This window comes from Condylura cristata, unplaced genomic scaffold (genome assembly GCF_000260355.1).
Source record: "Condylura cristata isolate star-nosed mole 26May11 unplaced genomic scaffold, ConCri1.0 scaffold00008, whole genome shotgun sequence".
Lineage (NCBI taxonomy): Eukaryota > Metazoa > Chordata > Mammalia > Eulipotyphla > Talpidae > Condylura > Condylura cristata.
Genome location: NW_004567109.1, coordinates 21,621,377 through 21,642,603, shown reverse-complemented (window position 1 = coordinate 21,642,603; position 21,227 = coordinate 21,621,377). Strand labels below are relative to the sequence as shown.

Here is a 21,227-nt window from a genome sequence, read left to right as displayed (position 1 = left end):
GGGGGCGGGGCTTGGGATGAGTGGGTGAGACTTAGACGGGGTTTATCTGAATCTGTAGTAACCCAGTTGGGGCTTGGCAGGCGGTGGATTTATTAGGGTGCTGTAGAGCAGGCTTCCTGGGAGGCATGCTTCCCTGCTGGGTCGGTGGGTGAAGCTGGGGACTGCTAGGCCCTGCTAGGGGACTCTGGGCAGTGGCTCTGAGCTTCTCCCCGCGACCATCCAGAGCTTCTAGATCGAAGACCAGCTCCTCACACCAGTGGAACTCTTATCTCACACTCACCTGCTTCTCCACCTTGACCACGCGCCCCATCATACTGATTTCATCTACCGCCTCCGTGTCCGTGGGCCCCTTGTCGCCCTTCTCCCGCGTCTTCCGGTCGCCGGGCCCGCGGCCCACGATCTGGTCCACTCTTGGGGGAAAGGAATCAGAACCGTCAAAGTCCTGGGCATATGAGACCTCCCTTTCCACAAAAGCTTCTGGTTGCCCCGCTCATTTGTGTCTCTGTCACCTGCACCGGTGGGAAGGGACTAGCCAAAGGATGGGGCTTTTTTCCATGCCAAATAGAGGGAGACAGGGTTGGATGGAGGGACCTGGCCACTGTTTTGAAGGTTCCTCCATCACTGATCAGAGACACCATTCATGGGTATGGCAAACCACCACCTGATGGAAATGGGGGACTGGGTGGGGAGGGGGGTGAAACCCAGGTGGGAATGTAGTGGGCGGGCAAGGCTGGCACTGGTCCCACTTAGTGTCCAGCTCTCCTTTACAGAGAAATTAGTGAAATTCTCCATCCAGGTCTGCAGTCGCTCTCCTCCCTTTCTCTCTCAATCATTCCATTAGGCCTCTACTCCCCCCATTTCAGCAGTGGTGAAATGTCAGCTGGCCTTAACTTGAGGATCCACTCTCCTCACTGCAGTGCGACTGTCAGCAGTGCTAAGTGCATCTGAGGCCCGAGGGCCCCTTGTTCACCTGAATTCCTGAACAGCACCCTCTCGGGTCCTCCTGCTCAGAGCCATCCTGTCTCCTTCGCTGGTTCCTCATGTATCTCTACGCCTCTAAACACTGCAGGGCCCAGCACTCTCCTGAGGCCTCTTCTCTGTTCCCTCCCACTCGCTTAGGGATGATCTCCTCCAGACCTGACACCAGATCTCTATCTCCACCCCTTACCTTTCCTCCAAGCTGCACACCCTGTCTGCTCAGAACCCCCTTCGAGGTCTGATAGGAGTTGCAGATGCAGCACACCCAGCTCTCTCCATGGGAACCTGCTCTGCTGCTGCCTTCTCCATGTCAATAAATGAAAACATTTTCCTTTCACTCACGCCAAAGCGACTTCACCCTTGATTTTTGCCCCCTCTTACACTCCATTCGAAAGCCCAGTCAGCTTTACCTGTGAAATGTGTACAGAATCTGACCACTTCTCCCCACCTCTGCTGTTGCCTCTCTGTCCAGGTCCCGTCACGTCGTGACTGGAAATCTGCACAGCCCCTTGCTGGCCTCCCTACTTCCACCCTGTGCCCCTTTATAGGCCATTATCAGCACAGCACATAGGGTAACCCCTCCTAAAATGGACTCAGATCTTGTCAGTCCTTTGCTCACCACCCTCCGATACTTGCATCTCACCCCCAGATGAGTGCCAAAGTCTTTGGAGTGGTCTAAGGGGCTTTGCACAGTCTAAGTGCCCGCCCACTCCTCACGCCAGAGCAGACACACTGGGCTTCCCGCTCTTCCTCGCCCACAGCCAGCCACCTGCCCATCTCACAGCCTAAACAGCCGGCGGGCTAACTCCAGGTGTCACCTTCGCATCTATTTAAAACTGCAAAGCTCTCCACCTTCACCCTCACTTTCCTCCTCAGCCTTTACCATCACCTGACATTTTCTAGATTCACATGTTTATCATCTGTTCTCCTTCCAGTAGAATGAAAGCCCCACAGGCCAGGGATTCTGTTTTACATTCCATTATACCCCAATGTCTGCAGCTAGCAAATGCCCAATGCTTGTTTCTTGAGAGAACAAATGAATGAATGGGCAGTGCAAATTCAGGTAAGAGAAGGGGCCAAGATCCAGGCCCCGTCACGTCGTGCCTGTACATCTGCAGTAGCCCCTTGCTGGTCTCCCTACTTCCGCCCAGTGCCCCTTTAAAGGCCATTATCAGCACAGCATCTAGGGATCTTCGTGAAAGAATTCTTCCTGTATGCTGGATGGAGAGAAGAGGTGCAGAAAGACTCCAGAGGCAAAAGGTATACACCACTGGGGACAATTTTCCTGTCCCCTTGGGAGATGGGAGGTCATGGTTTATTTTAGGCCTATTGTTTTAGGGCCAGGAAAGAGGCACTCTAAAGACATCCCCCAGGCGTGCCGGTCAACAGGTTTGCACAGAGGACCTGTTGTTTTTCTCAGATTTGACAGGTGCGGCCTCAGTCCTGACCTGCAAGCCAGGGGCCTTGCCAAGGTGAGAAACTTTAGCTCCCCACATCCACTACGGGGCCCCGTTGGGGAGCAGGGGAGGGGGGATAGACTGCACAGAATTAATGAGGGTGCTGGGGCCACAGCCTCCCGCTCCCCCTCTGGCAGATGACCCCACCGGGCTTGCAGGCTCTTGATTCGGCCCAGCATGTCCAGGTGCCCTGCTGAGTACTGCTCAATGACGTCCTTCACGTCGTAGGGTCGCAGCGTCTCCTTGAACTTCCTTTTGGCCACCAGGAACTTCAGAATCCTGGTGGGGATATGGATGTCAGGGGCAGGCCCTGCTTTCTGAGGCTGAGCAGGGGACTCTGATCCAGCCCCTCTGTCTCTGCTGCCCCTGTCCAGCAACAGAGACCCTCCTGCTCGGGCCACAGAACAGCCTCTCCTGAGTCACCCACCCTTCCTTCCTCCCCACCATGCTCCTACCCCTCCCTGCACGTATTTTTTTAATGTTCCCTAGCTGTGCCTGGGGGGCAAGAGTGGGGGGACACACACAGCTGAGGACCCTGTGGAGGAAGGTGTTCACTCCACAGGTACTTTCAGAACCGCTGAGCTGGACCCTGGGTGCCAGGCCATCAGGTCCAATCCATGGTCTCAGGAGCCTGGGTCTGTGCTGGGAGACTACCAGGACACAATGGTGGGGGACCAGGGCATGATCAAGGAGTAGAGGAAGAGGGCTGGGGCCCATGAGAAGGGGGCTGGGGCCCTTGAGAAGGGGGCTGGGGCCCTTGAGAAGGGGGCTGGGGCCCATGAGAAGGGAGGCCTCATCTGGGGAGGTCAGGGGACAAGTCTTGAGACTTCTAGGTTGAGGGCGGGGGGAGGGGCATGAAGGAACATAGGCAGGGAGGTGTGTGAGATTAGTTCAAAGAAGCCTGAGCAGGACGTGAGGCCAGGAGTTGGGGGAAAGGAAGGGGTGCTATGAGAGACAGGGAAAGAGACGGGCCAGAGGAGGCTGGGAGGTGGTGCCCGGGGGGAGCCCTGAGTCACTGGCAGGGGCTGGGCAATGGGACGCTGGGCAATGGAGCAGAGGTGACTCTGCCTTAGATGACTGTCTGCCAGCCTGTGTGGAGGGTTGGAGGGTGCCCTCGAGGGGCAGGGGACGGGCCACGCCGGGCTGTGCAGTGGCGTGGGGGTGGAACTAGGAGGCTCCTGAGTGCGAGCTGGGAAACTCTGGTGGCTTGGTCAGCAGGGGCGATGGTAGGGCCTCTGCCTGAAATGGGGACATGGTGGGAAACAGGAGGTTTGGGGCATGCTGGGTGTGGGGTGTCTTGGGATGGCTTGGGAGAGCTGACCTGGGCTGGGAGGCAGCTCAAGCCCTGTGCCAGACACCGGTCACTGGGAGGGAGCATCGCAGGGCAGCGCATGTGACTGCAGAAGCTGGCCACCTGGATTGGAGTGACTAGCTCTGGGGTGGCGCAGGCCTCAGACGCTGGGGCTGGGTTCCAGAGAGGATTGTGGGCAGGCACCTCAGACAGGGAAGGGAGCAGGAGGGTCAGGGGACCTGGGGCTGGAGGGGGTCTCGAGCTAGCGCTCTGGCTGCAGGTGGCAGCGAGGCCAAGGCTCCATGCCTGGGGGGCGGAGGCCAGGTGCACCGGTGGATCTGATGAGCCAGGAGACGCCGGTTCTCCCTTCGCTGTCCAGTCAGGGACACAGGCCCACCTGGGAAATACTTTGTACCAGGAACCAGAATACAGTGCATACACAAACTGAAGCATGTTTCCGAAACACGATCTACCCTGACCATGGCGGAGGCACTCTGGCACCGTCTATTTTTTTTTTTTTTTTAATGTCCTTTTTTAAGGCTCAGCTCATTGATTTCACTAAGTTGATTCCAAGTGCTCTGTGGAATGGTCTGTGATGTGGGCACTGCTCTAGAGGAGGCCGCAGGGGAACAGCCAGGTTGAGGCCAAGAGGCCAGAGAGACGGAGTTGGAGACCCAGAGGCAGGAGAGCCAGTCTGAGGCACAGATGGAGGGTAAGGGCTCCCAGGCGAGGCCAGGCGGCCGGGCAGATGCTGCACACAGCCAGAGTAGGAGGAGAGCCGGCCAGAGAGAGGGGAGGGGACAGGAGCAGGGGACAGTGCGGGTATGGGAAGAGGGCTGGGGATGGGCAGCTGTGCCCCGCCCTACCCAGCCAGCCCCCTGGACACGACTGTGAGCACAGCCTGCTGGAGCCAGAGGCCACCTCCCAGCCACACAAGCACCCGGGTCCCTGCCAGTCAACCTCACCAAGGGTGCCAGGTGGGCAGCTGCTGGTGTGTCCGGGAGCCGGCCCAGGTCTGGCCATGAGGGCAGGCCCAGAAGGGAGCAGCAGTGGGTGGCAGGGGGTGGGGGCTCACGCCGGGGCTCAGCCTCACCTGACAGAGCGGATGACCATCTTCACCGCAGGCATGACGTCGTCCACCGTCAGCTCACACTGGTAGCTCTTCTCCTCTGCCACTTCCTCTGAGGGACCCTCTGGAAAGTTAGGGGGGCCCAGGTGGTGGCAGTAGATGGGAGGCTCCCAAACCCTAACCCCACACGTGGAGCCAGACTTAGAAGTACGAAGAGGGAGACAGGCCCAGAAAGGTCCCAGAAACTTCCTGGGGCCGAAGACAGACCAGGCTGCTCTCTCCCTGGATGCCTACCCAGGGCCCAAACCCTCAGCCTGCTGCATGCCCACCTGCCCTGTGGTCAGCACCGAGAGGTCAGGTACGAGGCGCTGCTCTAGGGTACAACCTGCATGCAGCCCCGGAGCAAGCCCCAGGGTCCCACCATTCCAGTGAGCCCCAGAGAAGAGGGGTGTGCGGCCTGGATAGGGTCACGTGCACCATCTTACCCTTCAGTCAAGAGGGAGGGGAACTCAAGGGAAGAACCCAGGCTGGCTCCCAGGCCCAGCTCTGCTGCTGGGGAAGACCCCAAAAGCAAATCAACCTGCCCCAGATAAAATTGTTCCCCTGAGGCTGCTGATGTTCTCCTGGCCCACAGAGGAAGGAAGTGGGGCAGGCCCAGCAGTTCTTGGACAGCAGCCATGCCCAGGGGCGGGGGGTCAGCACCTCTCAGGCAGGTCAGTGAGGGTCTGTAACTTTCCAGGGAAGGGCTGTCCAAGTTGTCTGCCAGCAGCACTTCGGGGCGACGCTGCACAGACAGGCATCACGGCTGGGCCCTCCCCTTCTGGGTCAAGGGGGCTTTGTGCCCACCCTCCTTTTCCCGCCCAGAGGCCTGGGGCATGTCAGAACTGGGCAAAGCCCTCCACAGGCTGTTTCCATAAGACACTGAGGCGGCATTTGCCTACATCCCTGGAGCAGAGCCAGAACTCAGAACAAGTGACCCCCAGGCAGGTTCTCAGCACATGTCTGTGAGGGCTGCGTGAAGAGGGCCGGGCAGGAGGGCCCGGGAGCCGGAGGACCGTCAGAGGGTACCAGCTCGGCCACTTACTGCCTGCGAACGCTGTCTTCACCTGGGGAGGCTGCCAATCGGGGGTAAAAACAGAACCTGCCTCCCAGGGCCACTGGAAGAGAAACCCAAGACCCAGCGCCCATCCTGCCTAGCATCTTCCAAACACTTTTGTGCACAGCCAGTTTTCTGAGCATTCACTGCACTCCCCAAGCCCTCCTGTTCACCTCCATGGATAAACGCTCACTTGGCCTTATGCGATATCACTGTCCCTGTTTTGCAGATGAGGAAGATGGGGTCCAGAGAGATTAGGTATGTGTCCCCCAGAAAGTGGCAAAACTGGGAGCCCAACTCAGGCAGCCTGCCCCCAGGGCCTGTGCTCTTACCCACCACCCAGTGCCACCCTCACAGCCTCGACTGATTCTCAAACATCGGCAAGAGGCCTCTGGCAGTGCCCGTTTGACAGACCAGAAGGCCAGTGCCAAAGACGATGAACCAGTTGCAGACCCGGGTCTCCTCCCTGCCCCGGCCCAGACTCTGCCCGCACCCTGCCTCCTTCGCCCCGGGCCCCCAGGGGCTCACCCTCAGCAGACGCGCGGGGCTTTAGCCTCAGAGAGGCCCGGAAGCGGGTGCGGTCGTTGAAACTCCAGCTCTTCTGCACTTTGGTGGGGCTGGAGGCCTCGCCTACCTGCTCGCTGCTCGGGGAGGTCGGCGTGGGCGGAGGCGCCAGGTGCTGCTTGGAGGGGCCTGTCCGCCGCTGGGAGCTGCCCATGCGGATGCGGTCTTTGATGCCCATCCGGCTGCTGCAGGGCAGGTCGGATGGGGGAAAGAGCCAAGTTAGCTGGGGCGGGGCTGGGCGTGAGCGGGGATACCACCGAATTAGGATTTGTGGGTGGCTACTCCAATAAGTGGGACTTTCTGGGCTGGAACGAGGTAAGGGGGGGCCCTGACTCCTATGAGAAGCAGACTCCCTCCCCCCATCTCCCACCCTTCATTTCCCAGACATATAAGGGGTGCACAGAAGACAGATGTCAGAGTGGACAGAGTAAGAGAAACCCAAGACTGGCATCACAGACAGAGAGGAGGGTGGGGAAGCTGGGCCTGGCGCAAGTGGGTCGGTGGGGTGCCGACCCCTTGGGGCACAGACAGGCTGTGAGGAGGAGCAGCTCCCCTGGCCATGCGAAGGTGCCTCTAGCTCTTCACCGTACCGGGGAGCAGGCCAAGTGGAGTTCATGGGCTGTGCGTGTGCCACAGCCTGGCACACAGGCACCAGTGTGTGGTACCAGTGTGGTGCCCACGGTACCCAGCTCAGGTACCGCACAGGTACACCTGTGCGGCGTGTGTGTATATATGGCCATTTATTCCCCCTTCCCCACTGCTACGGAGACCCGATCTTACACTTGTCTGTAGGGCCTGAGGCTTAGAAACTGGTATGGTTGTGCCAGCAGCACACTGCAACATTCCTGAGGTGTCCACACCACACACTTGGCGGGGAAGGTGCTCCGGAGCATGCTGTGCGGCCTGCCAAGGGTCTCGGTCCTGAGAGCCCTGCAGCTGGGCCCACATATGCCCAGACACTCCTGCCGCCTGCCGCAGGGAAGGTCCCTGATCAGCTATTCTTGGTGTCCCCTGCTGACTGGATCGACACCCAGCCCATGTGGCCATGGAGTCCCCTCCCAGACCTCCACTCACTGCCTCTGAGCCCCCAGTTCAACTGCTCCTGCAAAGGATCATGTACACGTGGGCACACCTGGGCATGCCTGCGTGTGCACTCAGACTTCTGTTCCTGCACCCCACACTTCTGTTCCTGTTCCCTACCACATCCCCCAAACCTTGGAGGAAGACAGGGAGAGGAGGCCTCAGGTCCCCCAGAACAGGCCCTGGTTAACCAATACCTGGTAGAGTAACTCTGTGTCCAAGAGGTTTGAGGACCATGTTCTGGCTGTTTGATTAGGACCTAGGAAACGTGTCCCATCCCATGCCCTGAGGTGTTGCTGCTGCACCTGTTGTGGTTTGCAGACATATTTGGGGCTCTCCACCCCAAATGTCTGGGGCCCTGGCTTGGGGCCACACCAGCCCAACCCCAGAAGGCTTGAGGTGGAGCAAAGGTTGGGAAAGGAGACCGTGTCACCTGCTCTTGAGGACTTTCAACCCAGATGTTGAACAGAGGACAGATTCTGGCTTCAGGGCAGGGTGAGAGCTGGAGTCCTCCATGCCCAGGGCATGGGGTACAGGGTAAAGAGTCCAGATGCCAAGGTGAGGGGGACCTCAAAATCAGAGGCATCTTCAGGAGGGCAGCCAGGATAGAGGTCCATCCTTAGGGGTAGTTACCTCCACCCAGAGGAGAGAGGTCATAAGTCAAGGGGCCCTAAGGGCATCAGAAGGGAAAACAAGCCCCAGCAACCCAGCATGCTGTTTGCTGGCCTGGGTCCCCTCAACACATCTCAAAGATTCCAACCAAAGTTTGAGGTTGGTGCTCCCAAACTTTCCTCTGCAGAGCCATTCCGTGGGCTCTCCTCATGCTGGCAGGCACCCCCCCACCCAGTCCGTGCAACCCCTCCTTCGTCCCTCCATCCTTGACTCCTCCAAGGGAGAAGAGTACAGAGGAGGGGAGAAGTTCTGACTCTTGGCCAAAGACCTGGAACTCCAGATTTCTGTGCCCTCCTCATCGTCCCAAAGGCATTCTGGGGGGAGGGACCCTCCATGTCGGGGGGTGTGTGCAAACAAGGCTGAGCTTGCACTTAGCGATAGAGGCAGGGTCTGGGGCTTGCACTAGAGGCCTTGAAAGTGCCCTTTCCGGCTCTGAGTCTGTGATGGTTGAAGGAGCTCCCAGCTTGGTTCGTGGGGTTCTGGAGCTTTCCAGCCAGCCAGAGGCCCCAGGCTCCTCTTCAATATAAGAAGACACTAATTTTCCCAGGGGGTTCTCTGAATTCCAACTCCTTGGGCAGGACTCAGAAAGCGGCTCACACCAGACTCTGGAGCCTAAACACTCAAGAAAATGGGCAGAAACCTGGCCCATGACAGACACGGAAAGAGGTGCTTCATCTCCCCGCCCCTTCAGAACACCGGGGTCCTCTTGGCTGCCTCTGCTCACCACCTCTCAGCCACCTCACTTCTCCCACGGTCGCTTCTGTATTTTGCCATCCCTAGTTTATGGACAGGAAGGAGGTGAAATGACTCGCCCAAGGTCACAGAGCTTGCACGGAGCCAGGACGGGAAGCCAGTTCTCTCAGAGACTGTGCCCTTTCTCTGAGCAAGCGCTCAGGATGCAGTCCAGAGCAGTGGTTCTCCTCTAGGGGTGCGCCTGCTCACTCGGGGACACTGGCAGTGCCTGGAGGCACCGGCGTAGTCACACGAGGGGGATCCCAGTGTCCAGGATACCGGGTATCTAAATCTACCGCAATGTCCGGGATAACCCCCATCAACAAAGAGTTATCCCACACACAGTGTCAATGCTGTCGAAGTCCAGAAACCGACCTAAGTGGCCGGTTAGTGCCTCAAGAGATGAATGGCGTGGGCTCGTGCGGCCATCCCGGGGGAGGGTCCGATGGCCCCGCTGGACCGACCTCTGTGCTCACGTCCACAAGCCATTTCTGTGAGGACTCAGCATCTGCCTGCCAGAGGCCAAGCTCAGGGCAAACAGTAGCAGCCTCCCCTCAGCCCTGCGGAAGCATCCTCATCGCTGGTTTTTCACCCAGGCCTTACCCTTCCTGCCCACACATGCCAAAGTCACCGGACCCAGAGGCCCCGCCGCTTAGCCCTTAGTGTGTTCCTATCACCTATGGTCCCGGTTCCCAAGTTGTTTTCTTAAAGCAGGTAAGGTGTTCATTGCTCAAAATGCCAAATCAAATGAGAACAACGTCTACACCTCCTGTAAGCCGGCATAGGCCCAGTGGAAACATCCGTCATCATCCACATCTTACATCTGAGGAAACCAAGGCACAGAGGGCCAATGCCCAGGCCTTCAGGCTAGGGAGTGGCCATGGGTCTGGGTCCAGAGCCCACATTTCTAAGAACACCGCCTCTTGGTAGAACCCCTGTTCACCTCTTACCCATGGGTCCCGGACCCACGGGGTTCCAGAGGTACTTTCGAGAAACCCAGGACTCGTGAGCCCAGGCTGTCCAGAGTTCAACAGGAAGAGGCTCACGCTGGGCACCAGCCCCCCCCCTGGGTTCCTGACCCCTGCCTCAGATCTGGGGGTGGGGGGTGCTCCTTTCCCACAGCTGTGCTCCCTCCCCTCTTCATCCTGGCGCAGAGTGCCTGCTCTGGGGCCTTCTAGTGCTGATGCAGGCCCCACGGCCCGGCCCTCCGCCTCTTCCTTTTGTCTCACCCCTCTAGCTCAACAGCAACTGACTCCCCACTGCATTCTCCAGCAGGGCCTGGCACAGGCAGGTATGCAGTGGTGACGCAGTTAGAAGCCAGAGACCAGGAGTTGGTGAAGGAGGGGCCTATCCCAGCTCCTTCAGGCATCTGCTCCGTCCTGAAGTGGGCAGAGGCGAGCCAGGATGCCAAACCAAGGCATCCATAGGTCAGAGGGGGAAGGCGCCTCAGAGAGCCTCTAGTTCAATCTCCCCACACCACAGATGGGAAACTGAGGTCCAGAGAAGGGAAACCACGTGGTCAAGATCGCACAGGAGCTCAGGGGCAGAGCCAGAATCATGCCCAGGCTTCTGCCAGTGTCCCTCTTGGCAGAACGGCCACGCCCAGGCCTGGCAGAGGCAGCTCCAGGAAGGGAGGGTGCTCGCAGGGGCCCCAAGGCAGACGGCAGGCGGCAGGCACATGCACCTTGTCCTTGGCCCATCCTGTCCCCCTCTCCAGCCCCGGAACTGGATGGGGCCAGGAGGAGCAGGGACAGGAAGAGCAGGCGAGGGGGTACCTCGGTCTCCAGCTGGCGTGGATCCGAAAGAAACTCCGCTTATTACTAAACATCTGGCTGGAAAGTTGAGAACAAGACACGAACAGAGGTTAGTGGGAAGGAGGCAAGCGGTCAGAGCATGGGGCCGACTCCAGTGTCTGGGGGAGAAAAGACCCCACCCAAGTCATCCTCCAGGCAGATCCCCACGGCAGGGTTCTCAGCGTCGTGGGAGGATCTCCTGGGGACTGTGTTAAACCGCAGGATTCTGTGCCTCTCCTCCAGAGATTCTGATTCTGTGGACTAAGGGAGAGGGTCCGGAAATGTACATCGTGGAAAGCCCCACAGGACACTGGTGCAGGGATCAGTATCACCACTCCTCACAAAACCGCAGAGAAGCTGACCTCGACACGCCATCCCCCAGGAAGTCAGCTCCGGTAATCCTGGGAACACGCGTGGCCACAAAGTGTGTGGTCAAGCAGGCGGGGTGGGCGAGGGGGCGCCTGTCTGCAGTACCCACCCGTGGCCGAGAGACCATCTCCTAGTGGGCAGCCCCCAGAGCCCCTGGGGAACGAGGACACTGTACACTCATCTACCATGGAGCCCAACCACGCACACTCCAGAGCGGACAGACGTGAGGCTGGGCCACGCCCTCAGCAGAAATCTAGGCCCTGGGGCATCTAGAGGCCCAGAGCAGCTGTGAGGTGCTACAGGTGCTACACTCCGACTCATGTCCATTCCCAGCACTTTCTCATCAGGGTGGTAGCGGAGCCAGCTGGTCAGAGATCAGAACTACAGGCCAGGGCTGTGGAAAGCCACAGGTGTGGCATTTCAGTCTGTCAGCTCTGGTCGGGTGGGGCTAGAGTAACAGCAAAGGCCTCGGGGAGTAGCCAAGGGTCCAAGCGGGTCCACACCGTAGACTTTTCTTCCAGAGGGCTCCCAGCTGGTCAGGCGTCCCACCCTCCAGCCCCAGACTTGAGGGGGCTCTCCCTCTCCCCCCCTTCCTACTTCTATTCAGCCCCTGGATAGAAGTGCCCTTGCTGGGAATACAGAAAGAATTTCGCTCCCGGCATCCTCTGCACCCAAACTGCCTCTTCCCCATGTCCCAGGCCTCACGAGCCTAGAAACTCACAGTACGGAGTCCTGATTCGCCTAAACATTGCTGATTTTCTGCCCAGGACCTAGAGGCTCAGAGTGACTTGAAAATTTTCTCAAGGCCACACAGCATCAGTGGCAGGGACAGGCTCTCACCACACCTCCTCCTTGACCATCGAGTGAGTCACCTTTTCTCCCACCCCACATTCTGGGCCCAGGGCGCAGAATCACACCTGAGACTCAAGGCTCAGATGTCCACCTGGCTGATTCAGGAATGATGTGTGACAATGAGGCAAAAACAAAGCAATGGGGATGGGCAGGGGACGGATGAGGGGGGTTGACTCTTTGACCTCAAAATTCCTTGCAGGAGTAGCCAATTCCCACACTGAATAAACAGGCTTCCTTTGCCCAAACATGCCAAAACTTTCACTATGTATAAGCAGTAACGTGAGGGTAAGTGTTGTTCTTTCTTTGTTCTTCTTAGAGACAGGTCAAAGAGAAAGTGACTGTCAGGAGCAGCAAAATGTATCTCAGTGAGGAAGAAAGGCATTGTGGGAGTATCCCAGAAGAACCTTTGGGACTAGCAAGCTGTGGACAAGAGCCGCGCAAGACAGGAGCATTATCCCTGGCTGCATTCACGTAGGTCCTACAGCGGGTCTTAGTCACAGAGCTCTCTCCAGCTGGCATCTGGTTCCTGAGGGCCAGGTTCAGGATTGAGCCCCTTCTAGAGGAACATGCTGGGGGCGGGGGTTCCCCGCCCTCACTCCCCAGAATGGTGCCCACGATTACCTGAGCCGTAAGCACCTGTGGCCAGTGGCCTCCTCCTCTCGCCAGCTTTCCAGGAGGGATGGGGTGCAGGGATGGAACAATGAGGAGGGTGTGGAAACAGAGAAAGAAAGAGGACAATGGTATGAATGGAGGAGGCGACAGGAAAGGATGGTGTGGACATCGCCCCACTCAGACCCCTGGAGTCCCAGGTGATGAGAAGGTGAGTCCAGCCTGGCCTCTCCAGAGGCTCTCAGTGTGTACCTGTCAGGCCATCCAACGACTACCCAGACCTCATGTCAAGGCCCAGGAGTCCCCAGAACAGGCTCAGAGAAGTAGTAGCCGGAGGTAGGTCTGAGAGAGGGGGAGACAGAGAATGGAAGAGGAGAAGGAGAAGCAAGAGGAGGTGGCGGCCCAAGGGGCCCCTACCTTTCCCCAGGGCAGAAGGAGGTGCTGCCCGGCCGGTGGCAGGTGGCAACGGGCGGGTAACGGGAGGGTGCTCCGTCGGGTACCGGCGCCCGCCGCACCTCCAGGGGCCGCAGACCCCCATTGCGGGCCCGCTGCACGTGCTCAAACAAGAGGGCCAGCTCTCTGCAGGAGAGGGCGCCATCAGCAGTGGGCAGGGCACTGGCACCACCCCACTCTGAGTGGGCACTGAGCTCCTGCACTCAGGTCCTGCCTGGTCCGGCCTCCCCAGAGGCCCCAGAAGAGGCAGGGTGGGGGTGGGAGAACAGGGGAAACTAGCTTTCCTCCCTCCCTTTCCACCCTGGGGTCCTAAATCCTCAGAGATACCAAATTTGGTCATACAGATTGGGCACGCTCAAGGGCACTTTCCCGGAAATCCTCACCCCCAAATCTGACTCTGGATTTTAGGGAGCAAAGAGCTGAGAAGGGAGACTTGCTAGGGTGGCTGTCTACTTCCTGTTTCCGAAGAGAGGGAGGATGGATCTCTGCTGTCCCCCCAGGCTGAAGAAACAGATCCGGGAGCAGGGGCCCAAACCGAGCTCTGTCCCCCTTACCAGAAGATGCAAGGCGGAGGCCTTCCCTCCCCTCACAACATACCCGGCCCTGCCCCACTTCCTGAGCCCTGGCCTTGCAGCCTTACAGCTGCTTCTGCAAGGGGGGCAGCTCCCAGCCTAACCACCCCATCTCTGAGATGGGAGCTTGCCTCTGCCAGGGGAAGAAATGGCGGTGGAGGGGACAGTGTCATTCTGGGAGCCGCTCCTCCCCCCAACCTCTTCTCTCTTGCTCCTCCCCCGGGAGCCCCGGGGACTGGGGGGGCAGCCAGGTGTAAGGGTGAGCAGGATCACACAACAGCTGCTCTTGGAGAACTAATGAGGCAAAAAGCCACCGCCGAAGCGCTGAGCACAGCAGCTGGCCGGCCGTACTTGACGGTCGCCTCCCTTCTTGCCCACAGGACTGACTGAGCCAAGGTCCACGGTCTTCATTCCTGCCCGAGGGCCCGGCTGGCACCCGGCCACATGGACCCTAGTGATGCTAGTAATAATCCCTTGTGGGAGCCACCCCTGTGCCGTTGTAGCCCTGCCTGGGCCCCAAGACCACTGCTGGGCACAGTAAAAGTAAGCACATCCCGCACACACGGGCTGAGGCCCTCACACCCAGCTCTGGCACACACCACACTCTCTACCCAGCAGCAACAAGCTGGGCTGGTGAGGGCCAATGCTGCACCCAGCTCAGACCAAGAGGAGACACACTGGCTGTGCCACTGTCCCCAGTGGCATCACCCATGGGTGAGCTAGAGGACGGCCAGCACCCCAGCACACAGGGCTCTTCCAGTGGGCAGGCCTCCACCCCATGGCCCTGCCCAGCGTCCTCCTTGGACAGAGCAGAGTGGGCGAGACACTCCAGGCTCTGAGTTATGTAGGTTCTGCGGTGGTGCCAGCCCCGTGCTCCTTGAGCGGCCATCGTTGCTTCCCACCCTCCAGGGCAGCGCCCCACCCCACGCCCAGGCTGACCTACCTGAAGGATGGGAGGATGCTGTCATAGTAGTACCAGGTGGCCGTGAGATAGGCCCGGCTCGTGTCCGTGGAGTACAAACGCCACGCAGCCTGTGGTGTTGGGAAGGGAGCACATCAGGGAGGCTTCTCAGCCCTCCACCGGCCCTCTGCCCCTGAAGAAGGCCTGACCTGGGGCCAGCTGAAGGGCACCAAGAGCCCAAGGCCAACTGCGGCGCCACGGGCACTGGCAGACCAGCCAAAGAAACAGAGCCCGAGAGACAAAGGACTCCCCAGAGTGATGGGTGCAGGCCAGTATCAAACCCAGGCGCCTTAGAGCAGAGTGGCTGAGAGCTGGGATTTCGTAAGATCCAGCTCTTCCACTTCTGGATCTTTCTCTGAAGAACATGAAAGCAGTAGTTCAAACAGATACATACAGCCCTAGGGTCACTAGGCATCACAGCCGGATGTGGAAGCGGCTAATGAGCGGACAGAGATGTGGTGCGCATGCGTAATGGACAGTGCTCAACTCTAACAGTGAGATCTTGCTGTTCGTGACAACAAAGATGGGTCCTGAGAAGCCCCTGCTCAGGTCAATAAGTCAGATGGAGGAAGACCAGCACGATGTGATTTCACTCACCACGGAATATAAAGAAACAAAGTGAACGAACAAGTTCTTAGACAGAGAACAGACTGGGGGTTACCGAGGAGAAGGGAGTCAGTTGCGTGGTGGTGGAAGCCAGACTCTTGTTGGTGAGCGTATTGTTGAATTTTTTTTTTTTAAAGATTTATTTATTTGTGCTTACAGAACTGGGGTACAGGCCAGAGGCTCAGGGGCGGCGAGAGGCCTCACCAGAGACAGAGTGGGGAGCAGAACAGGCAGACAGACGAAGTACACTGCTGAGGGGAGCTGTGGGTTGGTCGGGAGAGGTCTGCCTCACCATGTGGTCCCCTCCTGTGCAGGTGGGGATCGAACTCATGCGGAAGCAGCTTTAGCTTCTCAGTGCTGTTTCAACCTGCTGCGCCACCAGGGAGGGCCGTATTGTTGAATTTTAATGTACCCCTGCAACTTGCTGTTATAAACCACATGTTTATATTGCTGCCTCAATAAAAAATTGGCACCCCACATGGCGCAGCAGACTTCTCCTGTCTCACCTGCTGCTCCCCTCAGTGGTATATTTTGGTCAATCCACCTGTTCTGCTCTCCCACTGTCTCTAATGAGTCCTCTCATGCCCCCCCCCACAGCTCTGGCTCCTGTACCCCAGTTTTTGTATGCATGAATAAATCTTTTTTTAAAAAAATTGAGGCTCATAGGCCCCTTACTATTATGATCCAGTTAATCCAAGCTGCAGCACCTTGGCGTTCACCTGAAAGGAGATGTAACCCCACTTATCACCAGGGAGTGGTGAAGATCAAATGGGCAAATGTATATGAAATGCCAAGTGCACTTCCTGGCACATAGTAGGCACTTAATGCCAAGGCCCTCGTGAAACATTCCTGCTATCTCCCTCATCACAGCTGATAAATATCTATTCATTGTGGTTTGGCTAAGGTCTTACTCTCTCCTAGACTGTAAGCTGTGTCTTGGTGACCGCTGTATCCTCTGGCACATAACAGGTATCCTGTAAATGTTTGGGTAGTGACTGACTGAGTGCATTATATATAATAATAATAACCCCACCCCTCCCAGCTCCTGTCCTTGCTCCTAGGGTGGAAGAGAGAAGGAAAACACATCCCCCCCAGCCCCTCAGTGTCCATGGACTTGCAGGGCTTCCTTTGCGGCAGAAGGGATTTGGGGGTCAGACAAGAAGAAGAGCAGGCCCTATCTCTCCAGGCAAGGAGGGACTGTGAGTGGGGCAATTAGTGGGGGCAGGGAGGGATGGAAGCTGCTGGGCAGGACAAAGCAGAACTGGGCCCTGGATGCCCCCCCTTTGGGTGCCTCCTGTCCTTAAGGGACTGCCCACTGCTGACTTCATCAGCCGGGCACCCTCCCAGGACAGGAATATTTTTACTTCCTGCTTGCTTAGGCCCCTGGCTTGGGTTGGGGAGCAGCTGCCAGAGCTGTCTCATTAATTATGGGCACCACAATACCAGCTGTCTCTCGGCATGGACAGTGCCAGCCGCCTGCCCCTACAATGCCCCTCAGAAGGCCAGCTCCCTGGAGACACAGTCATTGTGCCTCAGGGGACACTGAGAAGGAAAGGTTGGGCTGGTGGCTGGAGATAGCAGGGGAGGGGAGGGGGGCCCACCCTGGGGAGGAGAGATAAAGGCAGTGAGACAAATTTTGGGGGGGTCAAAGAGTGGCATGTTGGGGAGCAGGTCGAGGTGGGCTCTGCCAATATTCCCTGAACTATTTCCCAGAGGGGTTTCTCTGGCACACCCCCTGACTAGAGGTAGGCCAAGGCTGAATCAGAGTCACAAAAATTAGAGTTGTCGCCTCAGCCAGGGTATCAAGCTGCCTCAGCACAGTGGGGACACTGAGACCACATCTCCCTGGGTTCCCCACCCAGTCGGCTGCTCCCCCTCTGTCTCCTCAGATAGCTCGACTGCCTACCTGACTGCTGAGTGCTGAGGCTCCTGAAAGGCCACTTCTGGACCACCTTCTCTCCTCCTTCTTTCCTGTCCCAGGAGAGATCAGGGCTTCCCTGGTGCCTTCAAGCAGCCCCTCGGACTCATCCGTCTAGAATATTCCTCTTGGCTCAGCTGGCTCAGCTGCGGAACTGCACTTCCTTCTGCCTCCTCCATATTGGGGCCCCTCAGACTTGTGCTCCAGCCAAGCCAAACTCGCTCGAATTCTTCATGCCCCAAATCTAGTGAGCTGGGTCACCAACCATCCAGCCAGGCAAGCCAGAAACCTGGCAGTCACCCCCCTCACCCTACTCACCCTAATGTCATGACAGTCACGCGTCACTTACACGGGGGATTCATCCTGTGAATGGGTGACCTCAGAGAGTGTGATTACACAAACCTCAGTGCACCCCAAGGCTACCACAGGGCCCTCCATGCTGCACACCCCTTACTGGGAAGTCGTTCATAGCACGTGACGGTAACTAGCTCCTAAGTGTGCAGAATCTGCTCTGTCTTTCCATCTCATCTGTTGCTAACCTCATCCAAGCCACACAGCACCCTGTGGCACCCACACTTGCCAGAACCTCTCCTCTGGTCTTTCCTATACACCCAGGTCACCCTTCGATCCACTCACCACTTTTCAAAGCAAAAATCTGATCATGGCCCTCCCAGGTGGCGCAGCGGGCTAAAGCGCAGCTCTACAAGCCAGCGCAGCTGCTTCAGCGTGAGTTCGATCCCCGGTCCCGGAGCTGACCCACAAGGCACGGCAGACCCCTCCTGACCCGCCCGCTGCTCCCCTCAGCAGTGTATTTCAACCAATCTGCCTGTTCTGCTCCCAACTCTGTCTTTGGTGAAGCCTCTCACCGCCCCTGCACCTCTGGCCTGTACCCCAGTTCTGTATGCATAAATAAATAAAATCTTTTAAAAAAACGTGTGATCATGTCACCCATTCCTCCTGCTTTACTTCTTGTCAGCGGCTCCTTGGTGCTCTTAGAAAAAAGTTAAATGCCTCCCTGCCATCCCCATTCTGGGCCTCATCCACTTGAGCTTTCTGTTCCAGCCTCACAAGCCTCCTTCCAGTTCACCAAACCCACTGTGCTCTCCTCCAACTCAGGGCCTTTGCACATGCTCTCCTCTACCTCCTCCTTGTGCCCACCCTGCACTCCTTTCCCAGGGTAGTCACCCCTGAGTTCCCCTATTAGATGCACTGCAAAAAATCGTTTCTTTGAAGGCATTTATCAAATCTGCCATTCATGTGGGTGAGTGCTTATGGGCTGAAGTAATCAATTAAGGTGTTAGGACTGGAGCAGGCTTTCTGATGACTGCAAACTGATGGGTAGAGGACTGGACTCCACTCAGGGCCCCTCTGGTCTCCACCCAGGGCCCCTCGTCCTGGCTCAACCCAACTTGAGGCATGTAGAGCTAGAGTTGGTTAGTCCCAAAACGAACATGTGGAGCCGGGGGGAGTTTTGACAATCTCAGCAACCCAGCTCTATTCCTGACTTGACAGTGATCCCCAAATGGCCCATCTCCTCTCTGAGCTTCAAAGTAGAATCAGCTGGGCTGATGAGTCAGCAGACAGAGTCAACACACCCGCTCAGTCCAGGGGCTCCCTGGGTCTCTCGTACCTGGATGAGGTTCGCCGCTGGCATCCTCCGCTTCTCAAAGTGCTTCTGCCGGTGCTGCTCCTGGACCTTCAGGGCAAAGCCAGAGCCAAGGATGCCCTAGTGGGACAGGTAGTGTTGGGCACTGTGGTGGTGGAAACAAGCAAAGGTGCTCCCACCTCCACACATCAGAGGTACCCCCCACCACTAATCCAGGATAGGGGCTTAGAAGGCTCTGTTGCCAGGACCCATCTCCCCCAGATTGGGCCATCCTAAACTGAGGGACACTCACGGCAGGCAAGGCAAAAAAGGAGATGCCCAGTAAGGCGAAGCCGGCAGCCAGGACCCTGCCCAGCCATGTGTGTGGCGTCTTGTCACCGTAACCGATGGTTGTCAGTGTAATCTGGGGACACAAATGGATTATCCACAGGGCTGGTCACTGAGACCACCCACAGGGGCTTGCTGGGGCACAGGCAGGTGGGAGCCTGACCATGAGGGAAGGGGCCCCCGTTGCCCACAAGGACTTGTCACAGGGACTGGTGAGGGCAGAGATGGATTGTCCCCTCTCCCATGCTGGTTAGCGAGGAAGGGTACAACTCACATGAGTCTGACATGGAGGACACAAGCAGCCCCGCTGGGGCAGGTTAGGGGGCTAATTTAGAGACTGGCCACAGGGGCGCCCAGCGCTACCTGATAGAACAGAGACAGGCCTACTCAAATCTTGGTCAGGGGCACAATGGTCAGGCCGGGATGGGGGGTCCCAGGGAGAAGGACTGGCCTGCTCAGACCCTCACGCACCGTCCCCCACCAGAGCGAGTCAGCGTAGGAGGAGAAGTCTGAATTGGCGTCCTTCTCGGCCAGATAGACCAGGAAGGAGGCGAAGATGAGCACCAGGAACCCAATGTACCAGGCGGTGATCAGCTCCTGCAGGGGCAGCAAAAGGGGAGATCACAGGCCAGACCTAGGCAAAGGAGCCTGAGGAACACTGTGCCCACCTGAGAAAGGTGGGGAAGTGGGAGGCTCCCAGACTAGCCTAGCAGTTTTCTGGATGAGGATAAAAGTTCCCAACTTCTCTGGAGCTCGCAGTCGAGGTTCTGCGGGCCTTTCCCAGGTCTCCATCAAGACCCCTCCCCGCCTTCCTGAAATGGCCCAAATCTCGGGGCCCACCCCCTGGACCCTCTGTATTCCGCGCTCAGGCCTTCACCCTTTTTCCTGATCCCCAAGCCCAAATTGCAGACTTAGAAGCAGCTCACATCAAGCCACGCTACAACAGTCACTCAGATCCGCCCCAGCTCTCCGCTTGGTTGTGCCGAGTCCCCTGAAAGCAGAAGCTTCCAAGTAGACCTTCCAGTCCTACCCCTGAAGCCCTGTCTCCCAGCCTCGGTCGGACACCACCCACCTCGACACGCCCCCGCGGGCTTCGCCTGCAGTAGCCCCGCCCCAGACACGCCCCCGCGGGCCTGGCCTCCAGTAGCCCCGCCCCAGACACGCCCCCGCGGGCCTCGCCTCCAGTAGCCCCGCCCCAGACACACCCCCGCGGGCCTCGCCTGCAGTAGCCCCGCCCCAGACACGCCCTCGCGGGTCTCACCTTGCTGTGCGCATAGACCACCGAACCCAGGAGTTTCCAGGTGCCGCCTCGGCGGTCCATGCGCACCATGCGCAGGATCTGTAGGAAGCGCATGCTGCGCAACGCAGAGGTGGCGAAGATGTTGCCCTGCGTTCCTGCAGCGATGACGGCCACCGAGGCCACGAACACGATGAAGTCTGTGGAGGGGAGGGAGGCGCTAGGCGGTCACAGCCAGCTCCAGCAGAAACCCCCTCTCCCACCCCATCAAGTCCTGCGGTCAGGGGTTCCTGGGTCCTTCAGGGAGATTGAGCGGGTCCTTGAGTCCTTCAGCAGCCAGGGTCCCGGTCAGGGTTGGGGTCAGGATGTCAGTTCTGGGGCTTGGGGCAGGGCTCAGACACGGGCCTGGAGGGCCTCATTACCGATGACACAGAAGGGCTTTCTGGCGAACCGGAAGCGGCCCTGCCATCCTCGGTACCGGCAGCAGCAGCCCGCGGACCAGACCCGGATGATGTATTCCAGACCGAACACCACGATCATCACGAATTCCTGTGGGACCGGGGTCCGGAGTTCTAGTCCCCACTCTCCAGGTCACCCAGCCCAGAGTCCCTGGGTTAGGGGTATTGAGGGTTCCTCCGATCAGGGTCTTATACCTGAGGAGGATTTCAGAAGGCACGCGACCAGTTCCTTGTCTTCCAAAGAACCTGAGAGTCCAACTCCATCCTACCCTTGCTGAGCCGTCCAGTCCATCCAGCTACCTGGGGTTTTCTACCCTCCCCCTACCCCCACCCTCCCAGCCATTCCAGACTCTCTAGCCTGGACTGGGTGGCATAAGAGTGGCTGTCAGCTGTCCCCTCCCTGCTACTTTTGTTAGAGGTAAAAAGCAAGCTAGGCCCTCCCTGGTGGCGCAGCGGGTTAAAGCACAGCACTGAGAAGCTAGAGCCGTTTCCGCATGAGTTCGATTCCCGCCTGCCCCGGAGGTGAC

The 21,227-nt window shown here is 58.2% G+C and overlaps 1 protein-coding gene across 1 annotated transcript in view; it reads right to left on the bottom strand.

The window, feature by feature from the left end:
* Positions 1-21,227, bottom strand: part of KCNQ4 (potassium channel, voltage gated KQT-like subfamily Q, member 4) — a gene marked incomplete at its 5' end in the record, with an annotated part of 53,001 nt that overhangs the window by 2,612 nt on the left and 29,162 nt on the right. Inside the window, 13 exons of the mRNA XM_012722108.1 lie at positions 281-410; positions 2,583-2,714; positions 4,820-4,919; positions 6,420-6,640; positions 10,715-10,771; positions 12,575-12,619; positions 12,980-13,141; positions 14,531-14,619; positions 18,703-18,798; positions 18,971-19,081; positions 19,477-19,602; positions 20,267-20,442; positions 20,665-20,791. Coding sequence (XP_012577562.1) covers positions 281-410; positions 2,583-2,714; positions 4,820-4,919; positions 6,420-6,640; positions 10,715-10,771; positions 12,575-12,619; positions 12,980-13,141; positions 14,531-14,619; positions 18,703-18,798; positions 18,971-19,081; positions 19,477-19,602; positions 20,267-20,442; positions 20,665-20,791 — 1,572 coding nt within the window. The remainder of the gene's footprint in view (positions 1-280; positions 411-2,582; positions 2,715-4,819; positions 4,920-6,419; positions 6,641-10,714; positions 10,772-12,574; positions 12,620-12,979; positions 13,142-14,530; positions 14,620-18,702; positions 18,799-18,970; positions 19,082-19,476; positions 19,603-20,266; positions 20,443-20,664; positions 20,792-21,227) is intronic.